The sequence below is a fragment of the Oculina patagonica genome, chromosome 8 (genome assembly GCF_052425735.1).
Source record: "Oculina patagonica isolate OP01 chromosome 8, crgOcupat, whole genome shotgun sequence".
NCBI lineage: Eukaryota > Metazoa > Cnidaria > Anthozoa > Scleractinia > Oculinidae > Oculina > Oculina patagonica.
Genome location: NC_135765.1, coordinates 19,128,203 through 19,149,316, shown reverse-complemented (window position 1 = coordinate 19,149,316; position 21,114 = coordinate 19,128,203). Strand labels below are relative to the sequence as shown.

Here is a 21,114-nt window from a genome sequence, read left to right as displayed (position 1 = left end):
CACGCGAAGGCAGTTTGTTTCTCTCTAGTTGCTCGGAAGTGAATAGTACTTTACTAATCACCTCCGAGTTAACCAATCAGCGCTCGCAAAAAGCATCATTTACTTGTGTGGTATATACTTATTTCCGTTAAAATAGCCTGCTGTCTTACTATTTGAAGGGACAGATTTTGATTGGCTTAAATTGATCACGATAGTTTTCATCCGCGGAGGGCACTATTTTAACAATAGAGTGTTTCTGTCGAGGAACTATCGGCTGATAGTTGCCCCGCGGAAATTTGATGTTCTTAAAACAAATATCAAAATTCCAAGGGGCAACTATCAGACCGATAGTTCCGAGACAGAAACACTCTATTGTCTTTATTGTTCACCACTAAATTTTCTTCCGCGCGCACATACAAAAACGAGCACCGCGAATTATTTTTACTTTTCAGGATAAAAAACTTAATTGAAAGCCGAAATTTGACAAACGAAACAAAACCAGGCAAGAAACTCACTAAATATAGTGCATTTGGTTGGCTTTTTCTGTCTGTAGGCACGCTTGTTTACAAAAAAAGTCACGGGCGGGCACTATCGATCCGGGCATTTTTCTTCGGCGGGCACTATGGGCTGATAGTGCCCTCCGGCGGACGGGCACTATCGCGTCACGTGTTCAATTTAAACCAATCAGAATCGGAGAAAATTTAGTGGTGAACTATAACAGCCCTTATAGTTCGCCACTAAGTTTTCTCCGATTCTGATTGGTTTAAATTAACCACGTGACGCGATAGTGTTCGTCTGGCGGAGGGCACTATCAGCCCTTATAGTTCACCACCAAATTTTCTCCGATTCTGATTGGTTTAAATTGATCACGTGACGCGATAGTGTTCGTCCGCCGGAGGGCACTATCAGCCCTTATAGTTCATCACCAAATTTTCTCCGATTCTGATTGGTTTAAATTGATCACGTGACGCAATAGTGTTCGTCCGCCGGAGGGCACTATCAGCCCTTATAGTTCACCACTTAATTTTCTCCGATTCTGATTGGTTTAAATTGAACACGTGACGCGATAGTGCCCGTCCGCCGGAGGGCACTAGGGACTTTAAGATACCTGTACGGCTGACCTCGAGGACGGCTGACCGGAAGTAATTCTTCGCGTGTAGCCTATGTTGCGCATGCCCGCTCCACGCACATTGCCGTCCACCGTCCAGCTGTTGTTGAGGACGTGAGAAGTAGAGTTTTGCCGTCCACCAGTGAACGGGAGTGCTTTTTGTTTGATTTGGTTTAAAAATCTCTTTTTTTTTTTTCATTCTGTTACTTTGTTAGGTGGTCCTTTATGGTATTCTTGGTTTGGTACTGGTAAAAAGTTAAGAAGTAGAGTTTTATTTGCGGTTGCGAATATATTTGCTGTGCTTTGCATAAACGCTGATGGCGAAGCCACGTGCGTGAAATTATGAACTTTCTTGCTTGTGTTTCTACAAAAATTTCACTTGGAATTTGCAATTGTACCCTGTGAATGAAAATAGTGCTTTTTGGTCCCAGACTTTGGGCTAGAAGCGCCAAATGTTTTTCTTCGCATGTTTTTGGCTAAGGAATTATTAATCCACTAACGAAGCCGTCCTTCTTTCACACACGCCAGCTCTTAATGTTGGAAGTTCCCGCCAAGAACGTCGACATCGGCCCAGTCCTCCTCGCGAAATTCTACCGTCCTCGAGGTCAGCCGTCCAGGTATCTTAAAGTCCCTACTATCAGCCCATAGTGCCCTCCCGTGAAAAATGCCCGGATCGATAGTGCCCGCCCGTGACCGTTTTTTGTAAACAAGCTGCCTGCAGACAAAAAAAAACCCAACCAATTTACTGCATTTAGAAGGTTTCTTGTCCGGTTTTGTTTCGTTTGTTAAATTCACGATGCTCGTTTTTGTATGTGCGCGCGGAACAAAATTTAGTGGTGAACAATAAAGACAATAGAGTGTTTCTGTCTTGGAACTATCGGTCTGATAGTTGCCCTTTGGAAAATTTGATGTTCTTAAAACTAGCATATTAGCCCTCGAAGCTTCGCTTCTCGGGCTATTTTTTTAAGAACATCCAATTTCCGCGGGGCAACTATCAGCCGATAGTTCCTCGACAGAAACACTCTATTGTTTAAATAGTCAGCAGCCTGGCTTACGCTGAACTCAATTAGAGCACTTGCAATTGAACAACAAAATGTCGTATTTTCGCGTATCTTGTTCTACGCGAGAGGATTTAGAGGATTATAGAAAGTTAATTGGAAACCGTGTCCTACTGAAATTGATTTCCTTTAAAGTTAACGAGAATATATTTTAGTGCTGATCTCATTTATTAGTAAATGGAAATTTTACACAGTTGTTAGAAAACCAACCAAAAATCAATTCAAATTTGTCTTTGAAAGTAAAAAATGGCATTAATTATCACCAAAAATATGACTTTTTATGTCTAGGTGGATCTCCATATCCAGGAATTAACGCTCGACAAATCGCCAGGAAACTTCAAGAAGGATTCAGAATGCCAAAACCAAAACATGTGGATAACAAACTGTAAATATGTACATTCTTAGATATTTTAGTGTGTTGTTGCAATGTATATATTTGAGAGCTTTACTAGTGATTTTTGGCAAGCGAGGCGGGTGAGTCAAGAATACAACGCTGGAGCACAGATGTAAAAGATTAAGAGATTCGTCAACCGTCGCTTTTTTTGTCCCAAAACTAGACTTTAAAATGAGATTTTTCAGACGTTGCTCGCGGAGACTACTTTACTTTATTTGAGGTTTACTCGTTTTGCACGTTGTTTTTCCCTTCTTAGTGGAGTTAGAAAAAAAACCTCAATAACTATTTCATAATTGTTGAATTTTTTGTAAAATAGTTATTGAGTTTTTTCTAACGACAAAAAGGAAGCAAAAAATGCAGGTTGCTTTGTTCATTCCATTTCTTTTTAATTCAAGGTTATAACATCGATTTTTATACCATGCCATAGAAAATACAGCCAATCAGAATACAGGAAAGCCGTTGTATATTCGACGGTATTCAACCCAACCTTCCCATCGTGCGCTGCGATCTTATTCTCGATGAAATTTAGTGAGCGTATTTTCTATGGCATGGTATAAAATAGTTACACAACACTTTCTCGTGGTATACTATGGAATATCCCAAAGTGACTCGTGGGATATTCCATAGTATACCACTCGAAAGCGTTGCATAACTAGTATATATTGATTTTAGTATACAGATACACTTACTACGATTTTCAGTCCTTCCTTTTCGCGGTTATTTTAGCTATTCTCTTAAACTAATGCGCCTGTTTTCCATAATCAAGATCTTTTTAGAATCGAGATTTTGATCACATATTCGTTGGCTTTTCAAGCAATATATATGTCCCATGAATGTTGATGAAGTCTTTTTTACTGATTTCATATTTATAGTTATATAAATAAATCAACTTTTCCTTTTCGTCCTTTGTGCTGATTATTTTTGTTCTTAGATACCAGACCATGCTGAAGTGTTGGGAAGAAAATCCAAATGATCGGCCATCGTTTGCCAAACTAAAAGATACGATGAAAGACATGGAGAGAAACCACAGGGTAATAAGCTAAGCAATAAGTTAATGTTCAGTTCTACGCATTTGAGCGTCAGTATCGATTTGGATGTATTTTAGTTCCACTACTGATTTCAAGATTGGCAGATGGCAGATTCTCTTGTAAATGTCAGCTCACTAATTATTTCCTTTCTGTTTCAGACGTACGTCAACCTCGAGCAGTATGACAACAGTTTGTACGCCAATGTTGAAGATCTCACAGCTGATTGACTGTTTAACCCCCTGACTTTGAGATCAATATATTGTTGTTATTTAGATAGCTAGACATCTCGGTTATAACCCCCTCTCCGCACCCAAATAACAAATCTTCAAATAACAAAAAACAACAACCTTTTTTTTTTTTGGCAAAAAATCAGTCTCCACTAGCCCAAATGTTACGCCCAGAACATCATCATCATCATCAGAACAGTAACAGGGTTTTCAATAGCAACAACAAGAGAAACAGCATTGAAGAAACATAAGGTAATTAAGAAAGGCAACTACCCCCCCCCCCCTCCCTCTTCTCCCCAATGTGCTGTTTGATAACATGCCCACTCAAAAGCACTACAAACGTGGACAGGTTCACGACGCGAAAACCGGTATTTCACCTTGGTTTTACCAAATATATACATATTTTTTAAAAAAATAATCAAGCTACGAGTAAAGGCATGTTGATTGTTTAAGTCTCCTTTGACTCTGGAGAAGCGGTACTACACTGCAAAAAAAGATTATTTTTCGATTCTAATCACAAATTTCTATGTTTGGTAGTTATATTAAATTGTCAGCTGGATACTGTAAAGTTCTTAAAGTAAGGACAATTCAATTTTCAATCGCTGCTTTTGGAGAAACGCAACTTTCGAGGAGTCGCCACTTTCGGGTACTAACGGCACGTGTAGGCTGCTCTTCATTGATAAAAAAGTTTTAATATATTTAGAGGTTAAAAAAAAAATCTCGATGGAGAGAGTTTATTACATCAGAACATCAGAGTAATATATTGCCGTCTGAAAAAAGGTTCATCCAGTAAAGAGATAAGATTAGTTTGGGTACAGATAGTTTGCACAGGTTATTTCCTTGTTTCTTAAATAGCAGGCCAAGTTACGTTTGAGATTATATGGAGCGCCATTCTTTTGCCGGGTGGCCGTTACTGATCATGACCCGTTACTATCGAAAATTTACGGTATTTTATGTCTATTGTGTATGCTATCGATTTTAAGTGGTTTGATTGTTTTATTGGAAAAGGTGAATGAATTTGTATAAAGTGGTAATGGAATATCGTTTAATAGACGAACTACTGTAATTCGCCTACGCATTTAATCACCTTTTACCAAACGTTGGCACGGTTAATTTGTAAAGAACCATTGTATTTCGTTGGTCGTCAAAGTAATTACAACCCTCCATCGAAACCTAGTCAAAGAAATTTTATTGTACCATTCTCGGCTACTACGCTTAAAGAGTGGTTTATTGTATTTTTGTAATTTATGTATTAATACTGCTGTTTAAGCGATTTATGAAAGCAGTTTTAGAAATGGGATTAAGCATAAATTTGGCTAAAAAGCTTCTTAAAAATAACGTTATCCGGAATAAACGTAAGCAAAGTTGCTAGTATTTTAATATCCCACGTAAAAAAAATTTATTTAGGAAATTTGTCGTCAAATCAACTTTTAAAAACTTGTAATCAACGTTTACCAAACTTTTGGACGGCTTATTTCTATAGCGCCATTGCATTCCGCTGGTCGCCAAAGTAATTTAAAACCCTTATTGAAACCTAGTCAAAGTAATTAATTGCACCATTCTAGGCCACTACAATTAAAGAGTATTTTGTAGTTTTGTTATTTACGTATTTAGAGTACTGGTGTTTAAGGACGTTCGCGCTAATTAGCCATGTTCGAAACGAGTGGGGGACTGGGTACGAATATTCAATATCGATTGGATTGAAAAACTGGGCCGGTCATCTGAAAGAGCATCCAAAAATTAGTAACTCAACCAAATTTGAGAGTTATTGGTTTAAACGCATAGGTATGGTTTACTTTTAGAAATTGCTAAGATAAGAGAGCTTTGTATGGATTGGATGGACAGCTGTCCATCCAGTCATACTAAGCTCTCTTATTTTAACGATTTTTAAAAGAGTTCCATGCCTCTGCGTTTAAACCAATAACTCTCAAATTTGGTTGAGTTACTAATTTTTGGATGCTCTTTCAGATGACAGGCCCAGTTTTTCAATCCAATCGATATTGAATATTCTTACCCAGTCCCCTGCTCGTTTTGAACATGGCTAATTGTTTATGCGCCACGTCATGCATGAGCGCGCGCGCTGAGAAAACTTTCCAAACACAAATAGCATACTATTCGCGACAGTCCCTTTCACGCTCGCTAATAAGAGATGGAGATATGCGACCGCGCTTTGGTAAGTTGGAAGCGGAAATGGAAAGGGTGAGGGAGGGTGGGAAAAGAAAAAGCACGGTAGCATAGAGAGGCAAGCGCGAAAGGAATAAACAACAGGTCTCGGCCACAACAGCCCGGATTCTTACGCGAACTGGGCCGAAATGAGATGCAGGGCTCTTATTTATACTCGCTCTTGTAAGGGACTGGCGCGAATAGCATACTATTCGCGACAGTCCCTTTCACGCTCGCTAATAAGAGATGGAGATATGCTCCCGCGCTCAGAAGTCTGCGCATTACATGGCCCAAAACCAGATGACCCAAGACATCGCCAATACTCAAACCCAAAGACCCAAAACTCAAACCAGAAAAATCCTTCCCAGCAACCCATAACTGAAGACGAAATGCTAGCAAGACACTAACCAATCTAGCTGACAAGGTCTAAACTAGGCTCCAGCTGGGGCTAAAGTTCGCTATCCACAGCCTAAGGCTGAGCACTTTTTCACACAAACAAAGCATACAACAACTGAGGCTAGACTGCCTTCCCTTGGGTGGCAGAACTTGAAGTACTGAAAATCCAGGATAAATAAGATGGCACAGGACAAAAAGATCTGGCGCTGGAAATACACGAGAGAACCCACCCAAGGGATGGCAGCCTGAGCGTCAGTAATCCGACTAGGGCATTAGAAACCCTTTCAGGCTACCATGGGAAGAAAAGGAAAGAAAAACGGCCCCGGGACAGGACGCGCAGTTATCTAAGCAAAAGTTCGCGATCCCCGGCCTAAAGCCGAGCACTTTTCCACAAAGACAAATCATAAAGCAACTGATGACAGACTGCCTTCCCTTGGGCGGCAGAACTAGAGATACAGAAAATCCAGGATAAATGTACATGGCATAGGACAAAAATATTTGGCGCTGGAATGCACGAGAGAACCCACCCAAGGGATGGCAGCCTGAGCGTCAGTAAACCGACTAGGGCATTAGACACCCTTTCAGGCTACCATGGGAAGAAAAGGAAAAGAAAAATGGCCCGGGACAATAGGGCAGTAAAATCGAAACGTGTAAAAACAGTGAACTTTGCTGTCAAGAAAACCCAAACAGATATGCCAGAGCAAAACATCTTAAACAATACGGTGGCAAAAAGAAAACCAGTGTACGGAAGCTAAAGGAGTGGAAAGCACTATGCAAACCCGAAGTTTGCACGGCAAAGTACGCAACAAAAAACCTCACAGATACAAGTACAAATAAAGCATAAAAGCGTTCAATTCCACAGGGGCCAAGGAAAGCACAGCACAAACCCGGTGTTTGCGAGGCGAAGCACGCTGGCTAAACAAATTAAAGGCGTGCAAAGGAAAGCACTGCACAAACCGGATGTTTGTGAGGCAAAGCACACTAACAACAAATAAACGTGTGCAGAAGGAAAGCACTGCACAAACCCGATGTTTGCGAGGCAAAGCACACTAACATAACAAATATTAGTGTGCAGAAGGAAAGCACAGCACAACTGAACCCGGTGTTTGCGAGGCGAAGCACGCTGGCTAAACAAATTAAAGGCGTGCAAAGGAAAGCACTGCACAAACCCGATGTTTGTGAGGCAAAGCACACTAACATAACAAATATTCGTGTGCAGAAGGAAAGCACTGCACAAACCCGATGTTTGCGAGGCAAAGCACACTAACATAACAAATATTCGTGTGAAAAAGAAAAGCACTGCACAAACCCGATGTTTGTGAGGCGAAGCACACCAACATAACAAATATTCGTGTGAAAAAGAAAAGCACTGCACAAACCCGATGTTTGCGAGGCGAAGCACACTAACAACAATAAACGTGTGCAAACGGCGGAAAGCACTGCACAAACCCGGTGTTTGCGAGGCGAAGCACGCTGGCTAAACAAATTAAAGGCGTGCAAAGGAAAGCACTGCACAAACCGGATGTTTGTGAGGCAAAGCACACTAACAACAAATAAACGTGTGCAGAAGGAAAGCACTGCACAAACCCGATGTTTGCGAGGCAAAGCACACTAACATAACAAATATTAGTGTGCAGAAGGAAAGCACAGCACAACTGAACCCGGTGTTTGCGAGGCGAAGCACGCTGGCTAAACAAATTAAAGGCGTGCAAAGGAAAGCACTGCACAAACCCGATGTTTGTGAGGCAAAGCACACTAACATAACAAATATTCGTGTGCAGAAGGAAAGCACTGCACAAACCCGATGTTTGCGAGGCAAAGCACACTAACATAACAAATATTCGTGTGAAAAAGAAAAGCACTGCACAAACCCGATGTTTGTGAGGCGAAGCACACCAACATAACAAATATTCGTGTGAAAAAGAAAAGCACTGCACAAACCCGATGTTTGCGAGGCGAAGCACACTAACAACAATAAACGTGTGCAAACGGCGGAAAGCACTGCACAAATCCGATGTTTGCGAGGCGAAGCACACTAACATAACAAAATAAACGTGTGCAAACGGAAAGCACTACACAAACCCGATGTTTGTGAGGCGAAGCACACCAACATAACAAATATTCGTGTGCAAAAGGAAAGCACTGCACAAACCCGATGTTTGCGAGGCGAAGCACACCAACATAACAGATAAACGTGTGCAAAAATGAAGGAAGGCACTGCACAAACCCGATGTTTGCGAGGCGAAGCACACTAACAACAATAAACGTGTGCAAACGGAAAGCACTGCACAAACTCGATGTTTGCGAGGCGAAGCACACTAACATAACAAAATAAACGTGTGCCAACGGAAAGCACTGCACAAACCCGATGTTTGTGAGGCGAAGCACACTAACATAACAAAATAAACGTGTGCCAACGGAAAGCACTGCACAAACCCGATGTTTGCGAGGCGAAGCACACTGACATAACAAAAATAGGTCACCAAGGGTGACATGAGTCTAATGTCGTATGGCATAGTGATACAGATTGCGCGGTTTTCGTAAGCCGGTTAAAATTGGTTAGAGGTTTGTGTTCGGGAGTTTAATTTAAAATGCTTATAGCAAGCTAGGGGCATCGTGGATGATTATGGATGAAAACGAAACAGTCATAAATGTTATATGCTTCACAAAATTTAAAGTATGAACAGGAGTTGATGTTACTTCTTCCGTATTGTCCGTAAAAGCAGAAACGATTAAACATTTGGACAAGATTGCGTGACGATTTACAAAAAGCATGTTCATTACAACAAGGGTTGAAGAACTTCACATCGTTTTCTTTCAGATTTTTCACCATTTTGATGATGACTCTTGAAACAGATTTTGCAATAAAAGCACTTGAAATAGTGACTGTTACTCCATTGTACTGTAAGCACTTAGTGACAGATTTTCCTAAAAACGGGTGTAAATGCTCACGTCAATATAATGATGACCTTTTGAACGCTGGAAACTAGGCAATTATTATCGAGCTACCATACACAGGAGCGAAGACTGTTTATCATGATGTACAAATTTCGCGAATCATCACTTCCATATCAATGTAACCATTTTATGATTTTTCTAGCTGTAAGAAGAACTTAAGATCTCTGAGAGTCGTAAAAGCATGAAATTCGATTTCAGTGTATGGCAAAGGCCGGGACAGTGTAATACTGCAAAGCGGCCAAACAAACGCATTTTGATTTAGTCGCGTAACTTGATTTACATTTATCCATGTACATCTTTTATTTTTGAAGGTTTTTGTTTGCACTGTAAAGAAAAAAATTGGTCAAAATTCGAATGACTTAAATACAAAAACCGAGGTAAAGTTTTCTATTTTTTAAAACAAAATAAATATTTGGTCGCATTGTGTAAATAAACGCGAGTCGCCGTCGAAATATTTTTTCTCAAAGACGTCTTGCTTTTTAAGCAAGACGAAAACACAAGTGCTTAACTGAACTGAAAACGAAGATTTATTTTCACAAAAAGCTTACAAATGTCTTAACTGGAAAATTATTTCGTCCTGTTCAAGTGTTGAATAATCGTGACTTGAGAAAGAACTTTTAATTATGCGTGGGAACACGTGTCGCTGATTGGCTGTTTTTAATTGAAACTAATCGTGCGTGTCCGTACGGAGTCCGTTCTTGCAGCTGATCATTGTTTTCTACATTACAGCGAACGATTATCGATCCCGAACCATTCCCTTGGGATTGCTTACAGCTTTTTTCATATAACAAAGAGTCTAATGCGCATGCGCAAAGCGCACGCAAGCATTAGACTCAATAAACTGAATAAACGTGTGCAAAATGTGTTGGAAGCCGACCGACGGGAATAGCACTTCACAAACCCGGAGTTTGCTAGGCGAAGCACGCATAAAATAAACATTCACATCAGTGCAAGCGTGCAAACTTTAAGTGAGGGAACCGAGGAAAAAGCGCTGCACAAACAAGAGCTAACCAGGGAACACGTGGTATTAAAAAACAAGCCAGTAAATGACAAAAACAGATAAATACACAACGCTACTTTACCAGATAGTGCCGGACTTGGGACTGGATAGCTGCAGAAGTGTAAAGGCGTCGAAGAAATGCTTAAGCTTGAAAGATAGCGGCCAAAACGGAGTTTAACATTTGCTTTTACAACACATCAGGTAACAGAAGCGAAGGATTCTTACGCGAACTGGGCCGAAATGAGATGCAGGGCTCTTATTTATACTCGCTCTTGTAAGGGACTGGCGCGAATAGGGTTGGTAGCCGTTGCGTTAACTTCGCTTGCAGTTTCCTCTCTTAAACGGTCGGTGACCCCCACTTTTTTCGGGATATACCAACTTTACCGATAAATCTCTACTGATTGACAAAAAATGAGCGAATTTCCAATGTTGGAACTTTGTTATTTTTTCGTTTTCTCCCCTCGCGCGCGACCAAATTAGTCACATTTTCCAGTCTCGAGTGTTCGCAAATCCAATTTTTTAAGGCACGATTTTCCTTAAGGGACTTCAAAACCGAAATATATTTGTACAATAGACCCACTAAAATAAATTCAGACAAAGAAAGTTAGCCTACATCGATTACTTTAAAATATTTTGTCGCCCGAAGCCGCTGAGGTCATATCTTGTGACGAAGTGAAATTTATCCAAATACGCGCCCTCTTTCGGTTATCGTATTACGGAAACGAAGTCGGTGACCCTCACTTTTTTTACATTTCTGATAAAAGTAACTAATAAACTAGCTCTGGTGAAATTTTAAGAAAAATTGCAATGTTGGAAGATTTTCTCGCGAACGTCCTTAAGCGATATACGAAAATAATTTCAGTAAATATAACTAAAGCTTTTTAAAAGTAACGTAACCCGGATTTAATGAAAGCGATTTTTGTAAGTGTTTTGGTATTCTATGTAAAAGTGTTTTTATTTGGAAAATTTGTTGTCTTCTTGTTATTATTGTCTTTATTGTTATTTTTTTGTTCAATGACATAGCCGTTTCATATAAGAAATGTACGCGAATTACAAAACGCAAACGTATGAACATTTTTGTCATAGCTACGTGACTGTCGTTTTAAGGCCAATAAATATACATTGCTTGCTCTTGTTGAAAGATTTCCTCTTGGAATGTTTCATCTTATTGACAAGGCAGACATTTTAACAACTTTTTAGAACATTCTGTTGGTGGGATTAAAATCTATCTGCTTTTGTCGTAAAAATTAAATTGGCTCTGAACGCAAATAATTGATTTCCCAGCTCTGATCAGGAGTTGCTAATTGTTTATGCGCATCCCTACTACGCACGTAATTCATGTCGCAACGCCATGCCACGCCACACTTTGAGCACACGCGCTGAGTAAAATTTCTAAGAACATATAGGGTGACTTGCCGTTCCGCTCGCTTCACTTGCAATTTGCTCTCTTAAATGGTCGGTGACCCCTACCTTTTTCTTAATAGACAACTTTTGTTAATTGATATCTACGTTTTGTGAGAAAATAAAAAAATCTATCGAGTGAAAATTTGATTTTTTTGTCACATTGACGGTTTGAATTCCACTTTTTGAGGTTAATTTCTGTTTGCCGTACGACAGTTTTAAATTCCTTTTTCTAGGAAAAAGTTTTGCAAAAAAACTGATGGGAAAAGAATTATTTACGCAACAGACGCATTTCTACAAAATGTAATTAAGATCGTTAGCCCCTGTTTACTCATCTTCGATATTTTTAACAATAAACGCTTTTTCTCTGAAACGAAGTCGGTGACCCCTCCTTTTTTTTGTATTTCCGACACAAGTAACACATTATCTGACTGCAGCAAAAAAGTTAAAGAAATCTATCGTGTAGAACATTTTGGCGAGAACGTCCTTAAGGTCATGTCTCTGTTTTGTATTGCGCATCGTTAGCGCGCGCACGTAATCGAAATGATGGATTTTCTATGCGGTTTTGGTCGCGAAAGAGAAAAACTTACAAATTGACCTCATTTTTCTATGCGTCTGTCCTCTTATTGATGTTGAACTTTTTCATAATATTGTCAAAGTGTTGTATACCTACAAATGCATCTTTTGAAAATACAAGTGATATTGATCCTTATTTTTACAAAGAAACATGCGATAACTGGTTTATGACATTGAGGGCAAAATTTTCGGAAATTCTAAATTTAACAGGCGGAACGAATATTTCTTGTCAAAATCACTCAGAAAAAACAACAAGATCGAGGTAAATTTCCCCTTTTGATTGGGCTAAGAAACCTGTCTTAGATCGCTTATAATAAAAACGTAGGATTTCTAAAAAGGCTCGGTCTGTAAAGTGACTCACGTTATCTTGCGTGACGCAAATTCAATGAAGGTTACGGATATGATCTGACGCGCTGATTGGGCTAAGAAACCTGTCTTAGATTGCTTATAATAAAAACGTAGGATTTCTAAAAAACGCTCGGTCTGTAAAGTGACTCACGTTATCTTTCGTGACGCGAGTTAAATGAAGGTTACGGATATGATCTGACGCGCTGATTAATTATTCCACCAGAAATTATAAACATGGCGGCGTCGAGTACCTTTTAGCTAGCGGCAGCAATCAAGCCTCCTTAATTTCTTGTGACTGTAACACTGAACAACATTTAAGGCATTTTTAAGATTTGCATCGGGTTAATATGATGGTGGCAGAAAACGTTCTTTCGTCATGCTTCTTATATTTGATGTTGTTTCAGATACTTCCGCAAACAGGTACGTTCAGTTCATAACTGCTGTATCTGCTACTAGATATGTTACGTGGATTAACGTATTTAGGATGATTTACAGGTTTCAAGTATTAACTGAAATCATAATGATTACAAATGACTGTAAATAGTTGCATAACATACGTTTATAAATACAGACATAGTTATGAATTTAAAATAAGTTAGTGCCTCATAGAACCAAATATAATGTCGATGTGCTTCATCAAAAGGAAAGAAAACTGCGGCGTACGTGTCTCCAAGGAGAAACAATTCTTCCGAAAGTGTGTTTGTAGCTGTTGAGCACAGCTCAGTGAAGAAGATACTCGTCTTAGTTAATTGAACGGCACTGGCGCGATGCCTCAAGCACCACCGTTTGTGTTAGTCATCGTTTAACAAAACTCGCTGCATTTGTAAGGCATAGCTGGCTTAATGCCAGTCAGGGCCGGTTTATAAGCTAAAGTCCCGACAACTCTCGGGCAGCTGCGTTCCGGTCGTGACTTTAATTTGAAGCATTGTGAAGCGCATTTGATAAGCTCAACACAACTCACCGTAAACTTAAGTATATCATATAGCCTCAAACAGTGCGATTGAGTAAACGATTGTGGTCATTTGTCCTCCTGCTTCACTGCTGTACATAACATAGTGATTGCAGCTGGAGCGGAAGAGAGAATTACAAAGAAGGACAGTAAAGGTAGATAGACCCTTTTAATTTTCAACAAGTTTCGTCCTAGATCGTTAACAAAAACAGCAAAAGCCGTAGTTGAAGACAAATTTGTTTGGTTATTTTGACTATTTCAGACCAAATTTAATCATATTCCCGTGAAATGTATGAATGCATACATCTTAGCTAAGGTAATGGACCATAGAGAGCAATACGGTTCATCAAGTGATCTGCCATGGAAAACAAATAACTGAAGTACCAATGTCTCGTTTACGTAGCGGTCTGTCGACAAGACTTATAACAAGATGCAAACAAAGACCTTCATGTCACAGTGTGCCAGCTGTAGTTTTACTTCCACTCTTGTAATATTCCTGTAAATTTCCGTGCGTGTTCCTTGCGGATATTGAACAACAACCTAATTGTTAAATTTATTTTCCCATCGTGACTGTGCAAATTTTTCGACCGTGACGTTCTGTGCCGAAAGGCATTTGAACTGGGACGGTGTATAATTATAACATCACGGTAAAACGTGTTCCTTTTATTCTTTGACGTGTTGAGAAAAAATATGCACAGATACGGGACAAAACAATGACTAAAACGCGATATCTTGAAAAATGAACTACGCCTTAATACAGGTATTCAGGTATTAAAATCCTTCAAACACGAGACAGATTTAATCGAGATGACAGCCAATTCTGAAAACAAGCCTGACAAGAAGGACACGTGGTGATGGTCCCTCCGTTTTTCAGTAATTTAACGGTAACTAATTTCCTACCCGTATAAGACGGAAACCTCGCTACGACGGACAGCGAACACTTCTAAACTGTCAACAGACACTTAAAAGAAGTCTATTTTTTTCTAAAAAACAAAAAGCTTGAAAACTTGATATCGAAAAATAAAATAGTGAATCAGCGCCTTAAAACTCACTCACCAGAAACAATCCACTATAACAGATAACTGCTCTGCTTATCCGGTGTATGTACCCCAAAGAGGTTGTTTTTTACTGGCAGCAATACAGTTTGTACAACCTCTTAACTTTTGCTTCAACTTTTGCTTTATTAGTCTTGTTCCAATTTTCATGAACGTTTGCTTGAACATGCTGAGTATATGGCAGCTTGCAACATTTATGTACTGCTAAATTTCCAGAAGCAGTAAACTATCGATGTAAGAATCAATCGAGTCAATTTTTCAACATTATTTTTATCCTAGTTTGTACCTAAAAACAGACAGACTTCAAGCACACGTGTAATCTCTATAACCATTCGGCTTTATTATCTCAGAACTACATAGGGTGACACGTTACCTCGACTTTCTACAAGGTAGACACCTCTCTAAGACGGACCGTTGCGGCCGGTCCCGACCGTGTCCGTCTGAGAGAGAGTTGACTGTACCTCAAAACCAGAGAAAGCCAATGTTTGTTTCATGAGCCTGTGATGCAGATGCGAGTTCATTCATGGTCTCCTTTTGAAATAATTTGAATCGGTTGTTGTTCAAGTAAGAATAATTAAATCACTTTTCCTGGGTTGTTGGCTAACAAATGATCGCTTCCTTATTTCTATTCCTTAGCGTGCATAGTGTTCTCTAATAGTTTCTTACCGTATCGGTCAACTGCAACCATAACCTTAATCTTTGCAGTAAGTCTTGTAACATTGCGATCAAAAAGTACTAAAAAATTGTTGCTTATCAACTGATGATATTCATGTGTCTTTTTTTGCTTGCGAATCTCGCTCTAATCTCATTTACCAATTGAAACACGAGTAACACAGTGGTGTCAATCAAAGCGAAAAAAAAGGTTGAATCCCGATAACTCGAATCATCAATAACTCAAACCTTTTTCGATTCCCCTCCAGGTCATTTTCTTACTTATTTTACCCTCGATAACTCGAACTCCCGATAACTCAAACCTTTTTTTGATTTCCCTTGGAGGTTCGAGTTCGGATTCAACTGTATTTCAGTCTTCCAGAAATGGTAACACGAGCAGTGATTTTTCGAAGTATTTAAAATGGAAAACATTATAAAAGATAGGAAGTAAGCTACGTAGCGTAATGTATGTCGTGTATTGTAAGGTATTTTTTTATACACCCCTCTGTAACAGACCTGGTGACACCTGATTTTCCACCAGGTTTTCAACACAAAATCGACCAGGGCAGTCAAAAATCCACCAGGTTGATTATTTTTTAACAGAGGGCGATGATTTATTAAATCTAACCTTGATGTATATACATGCAAAACTTTGTGACCCAGTATGCAATAAACTTAGCGGGGTAATCGTGTACACTTTTCCGCACCGATGTCGCCTAACGGCTGAAGAAGACACCGTGTTTTTTTTTTTCGCATTGTACGTAAACAACGGAAGTAATGCCCTCTTTGTATCCTGCTCTTACACAAAGAAAAGTGGCAAAGGAGAAACGGAATCGAATAAAGGCATCGGACTTAATTTCTTGTATAAGAAGTCCTTTAAGGCCTTCGCGTTATACGGCAAACGGGCCGATTTTGCGATCCCCGAGCGTTCTTTGTATCGAACAGTGCATTACCTACCGCCACGAGATCCGCAATGGGTCAAATTTAGCAAATCATTGTAACAATGAGCCAATAAGTCACCCTACTATTGACACTGTCAGTTCGCACTTGGACCTGAATCGGTCGCCGGGGATATATTCCTAAAATCCTTTGAGGTATCATAAACGGCACGCAATGCATGCAGAAGCGATAACGAACAGAAGAACAAATTCCGCCGACCGCCTTATGATATGTGACTAACGATATCGCCTTAAAAAATGATTAAACTTGCTTTAGATGCATGTTACTTTTCCAGTTCTTAGCAGGCCTGTGGGCAGGATTTAAAACGACGGTTCTTTAGAGCGACAAAGATCTGAAATATGCAATCGTGTGAACGCCGAAGATGTCAGCTACTGGGGATCCAGGGGCATGCCTCCCCGGGAAATTTTGAAAGATTAGACAGCCCGAAACCACATTTCGTGCGTTTTGAAGGGAGTTTATATGCAACAGGCAGCTTAAAGTAAACTTAAAAAAACACGATTATTTCTAGATCTTTTCAGTTAAAATCAAAGTTCCTTATTTTTGGAAAGGGAACGCGCCTCACCAGGCAACCAACTTTGCGCTTGACGGATTACACCACCAAAACCCAGTTTACGACTTAAAATTCCTAAACCGCGCGTCAAAGGACTTTGAGAAAGTCTAGGTTAATTTTATTTTAGCCTGATATTCGATACTGTTTCAAAGAGATTGGAGAACGTATCGTGGGGTCATTTTCTCGACTCCCTTAGAGTTTAAACGTCTCTCAAGCCCTGCTAATCTAAATACAAGTTTAAGTACTTTTCCAGAAGGTAACTGACATAAAGTTATTATCAAAAAGCCGTGCACCAAGAGACAGATCCAGGGGTTGCCTACTACGGGCGCGCCTAAATTTAAACTGTGTCGTCCGTTTACCGTTACAGTTGCAAAATGTTCAAAATGCCTGCTCTTATTCGTTGATCCATTTTTGGAAGGTCAAAGCTTAAAAAATCAAATAAAGCAAGCCGTCTGCATATATCTTTAACAGGTCGAATAAATTGTCTCTTTTTTTCGGATTTAGCGAGCAATGAAAAGTACGTGTTAATGACTGCTGTCCTCCAGGTGGGCATCAATAGTTTCATGCAGGTGAAAGCTACACAAAGCGGTACTACTTACACAGTCCTTACAATCTGAGGCATCCTAATTAAGATTTACCGTAATACGCCACTTGAATGATCTTGAATGTACTTGAATAACTTGCGTATTTTTTACATCACATTGTGCCGGCGGACTGCAAAGTTAAACACGATATTTACATCAAACGCCTCTCAAACTGCTCAAGGCTGCTTAATCGACGAAAAAAGCCGCTTAATACTCACCAAGAATTATGTCGGTCAAGCTGGTTATCCTCTGCGTAGTTATTCTATAAAACGCTTTAGATAGCCGGGTCAAAAATACTTCCACACATTTGTTTTGGGCCGCGCGCGCTGTTCAAATCTCAAATCGCTCTGAATCATTCACAAGCTCGTATTACCCACAGAAAAGGAAACAGATCTGTTTTGTCTCTTCAGTGACGTGCTTGACAACGGAATAAGCGACAAAAACAATAGAAAAAAGTTAACAATTACTTTTTGCTATATTTACGTCAAGTTATAGTCAATTATTAAATTATCTTTTTGCCGCGCGTCGTTTTCTTCTGTTTATTAAAACTAGCGGAAAGATTTTGGTTGGATCAGTTTTCCTGACCGGGGAGAAATAATATTGACCAGGGATTTTTCAGATTTTCACCAGGGACCAGGGAGGTCAAATTTCCACCAGGGAGGGAAAAATAACCCACCAGGTCGGGTTTCACCAGGTCTGTTACAGAGATCATGACTAATACACCACACGAGTACCACGAGTAACATACGGGTAACATACGAGTAACACACGGAACATACGGGTACATACGGTTACATACAGGTAACATACGAGTAACATACAGATACATACGAGTAACATACGGATACATACGGGTGCATGCCAGTTCCTATTTCATTTCATTTCATTTCATTTTATTTTTCATTTTTATTTTATGCAACACAAGTAAACAAAACAAAACATACGGGCAATTACGGGTACATACAGGTAACATACGTGTATAATAATCGAATAATAATCGAAAAATCAATTATTGGTCATTAGATGTAACGTGTTTCTCCATCGCTCTCCCCTCCAAAAAGATTGCGTGACGAGCGCAAAGGACAAGGAACAAAATAATAAAAAAACAAAATAAAATAAAGTGAAATGAAATAGGAACTGGTATGCACCTGTATGTGTCCTTATGTTACTCGTATGTTACGGGTAAGATCGTATGTAAGTGAATTTAAGAAGTTGAGCTATTGATACGTCTTCAATACGTTTTGTCCTTTGGGCTCGTCACGTAACCTTATTGACGGGAAGGGGGGTGGGGGAGCATACTGATAAAAATGAAAAATAGAACAAAATAAAGGGAATTGAAAAAGGAACTGGTATGCACAAGCGCATGTATTGGTATGTTACTCGTATGCATCTGTATGTTACTCGTATGTACCCGTATGTTACTCGTATGCATCTGTATGTTACTCGTAAGTATCCGTATGTTACTTGTATGTTACCTGTATGTACCCGTATGTGCCCGTATGTTTCGTGTGTTACTCGTATGTTACCCGTATGTTGCTCGTAGTACTCGTGTGGTGTATTAGTCATGCAGAGGGGTGTTTTTATTTGTGATGTAATTAGCTTGTCTACTTCTCTTAATAATAAAAAATAAAAAAAATAATAATAATAATAAAAAAGTTACATAAGGCTTGTAAAGCTTGGTGTCATTTTCTATACACAGTATTGCGAAGGCTTGCATTCTTTTACGAGCTTTACCTCAGTCACTTTTACAAACCTGTGGCCCTCGGATTCCTGATTGAATTTATAAGTGTTGGTTTTTGTGCCGGGATGGAAGAAAAACAGGGGAACGCGGCGAAAAACACTCAGAGCAAGGACGAGAACCAACAACAAACTCAATCCACATATGACGCCCGGTCCGGGAATCGAACCTAGCCACATTGGTGGGCAGCGGGCGCTCTCACCACTGCGCCACCCCTGCATAAGCATAAGCATAAGTTATTCTTGTGCTTACGCTATGTTTATGACAGTGTTAGAGTGTGTTCGCTCTTCTAGTGACAGTTTTCGATTCATTAAGTGGGGATTTGTGTCACCAGTTGATCAGGGTCAAATACCTCCTGCCAATGTACTGGTGACAGTAGACGGACGTGATGGATCGGTTGTATTATCAGTACCTTCCTCGTATTCAGGACGTGTGAGCGGCAGCTGGGATAGACAGACATCTCCTGGTCAGGTTACCTTCACACTGAGTTCTATCATGATAGCAGATGACAGAGTGTTTGGCTGTCACATCAGACCAGTCAACCTTGCTGACAGCATAGTTATTGATACTGTTCGTTTGGCTGTTATTGGTGAGTACCACAATACATTTATGGTATTATAAAGTGGCGAGAGAGATCCGATTTTTAAAAAACGATTAGACCGTTTTGACAAAATTTAACTGGTGTGAAAATGCGCTTTAACGATCTTAGAAACAGTTAAATGTATTTAAGATCTACTTTACACTATTCAAAGTCTGTGCCATACGACAATCACATTCTTCTTAAGTTAAGTGATTTCAAGTCGTTAGAACAAGGTAGAGAATTTCAATCATTTGTTCCGCTGTATAAGTGCTTGTACAATCAGGAGGCACCTTACATCAACGAATTTTTTAATTTAAGAATGGTTAGTATAACTTACGTGGGCTTAGCACGAGGCTGGAACTCCCTTCATTCGATATGGAATGGATGCATAGATTTTTTACATTTATGGCAAGTAAACTTAGAATCGATAATGGAATGCGTTGTCTCCGATAATGCATATAATAATGCATTTCTACTGAGGATTTTGATTGGCTTACTGAATCCTAGTTATCAGTTGTTATACCTGTGATTTACCTTATATAGGAAATGATTGCAACAAGTACCGCTCAGCTTGGAATGTTTCTGCGGGAAGCGAAAGTCATCACAAAAATGGCTGAAAACATCACATTTGGCGAGCTTTAACTGAATACAAGAAATAATCGGCAATACCTTCCCTTAACTCACACAGAAACCACAAAAAAGCCACAGATAACTTTATCCAGCGGGGGCTCATTGGTATACCGAGTTCCACTATAAACGAACCCATTTTCGCAGAACACATTTTCCTAGTACCTATATCGGGGTGTCACGGAGTATGGTTTGTTCCGCAGTTCAGCTTTGTTACCCAGTGTACAAAACTACGATAACATTAAATATATGCTGGTCAAGGCGCGTTTTATAATAATAATGAATATCCTCAAATTTGTAAAGTATGTAAGTCGAGTGAGCTGATTGATCACTTAGGAGGGAATGCATTACCACCAAGTATTTGCTGCGTGATGAGATCACCGGTCAGCGCTGTGATTGCGGACCTTTCATTTGAGTAACATTGAAGAAGCAGCCTTGTCCACCTCCCCAGTTACTGCCAGCTGGTGGTGGAGATACTCAAACGCATGTTGGAAGAAAACCAACGTGCCTCAATTTGTAAGTTTCGTTGTTCAATGTCGACCTTGCGACATCTTCTACTCCAGGTAAATATGAACTTTCACACTTTCTCGTCTGAGGCTGAATTCTATTCAATCCTCAATTATTTCTGTTTTCGAGCTAAGCCCCACAATAAGTTGCTTTGCTTGTAACATAAGATCCGATCCTTATTATTGCCCATCACTTTGTCGTCGTCCTTTTTTCCTGCGGTTTTAGTAAATTTCTTAAGCTTTGATAGACACTTTAAAACTATCATTTGCAGCTGATT

At 39.7% G+C, this 21,114-nt stretch overlaps 2 protein-coding genes and 1 long non-coding RNA gene across 6 annotated transcripts in view; 2 read left to right on the top strand and 1 right to left on the bottom strand.

Moving 5' to 3' along the window:
- LOC144662782 (fibroblast growth factor receptor 1-A-like) overlaps positions 1–3,951 on the top strand; it is an 80,488-nt gene extending 76,537 nt beyond the window's left edge. The window contains exons 19-21 of one of the 2 annotated variants that reach the window (XM_078523699.1): positions 2,434–2,530; positions 3,471–3,570; positions 3,726–3,951. In XM_078523699.1, coding sequence (XP_078379825.1) covers positions 2,434–2,530; positions 3,471–3,570; positions 3,726–3,794 — 266 coding nt within the window. In that variant the 3' untranslated portion in view covers positions 3,795–3,951. The remainder of the gene's footprint in view (positions 1–2,433; positions 2,531–3,470; positions 3,571–3,725) is intronic. The other variant, XM_078523700.1, reaches the window with a different exon arrangement.
- The window catches only part of LOC144662882 (uncharacterized), an 84,310-nt gene extending 79,924 nt beyond the window's left edge, over positions 1–4,386 (bottom strand). Inside the window, exon 1 of the long non-coding RNA XR_013572553.1 lies at positions 4,275–4,386. This is a non-coding gene — a long non-coding RNA (uncharacterized LOC144662882). The remainder of the gene's footprint in view (positions 1–4,274) is intronic.
- Positions 4,387–12,744: 8,358 nt separating this feature from the next.
- Positions 12,745–21,114, top strand: part of LOC144662788 (uncharacterized) — a 33,029-nt gene continuing 24,659 nt past the window's right edge. Inside the window, exons 1-2 of one of the 3 annotated variants that reach the window (XM_078523709.1) lie at positions 12,745–13,056; positions 19,551–19,712. In XM_078523709.1, coding sequence (XP_078379835.1) covers positions 12,984–13,056; positions 19,551–19,712 — 235 coding nt within the window. In that variant the 5' untranslated portion in view covers positions 12,745–12,983. The remainder of the gene's footprint in view (positions 13,057–19,550; positions 19,713–21,114) is intronic. The other 2 variants (XM_078523712.1, XM_078523710.1) reach the window with 2 other exon arrangements.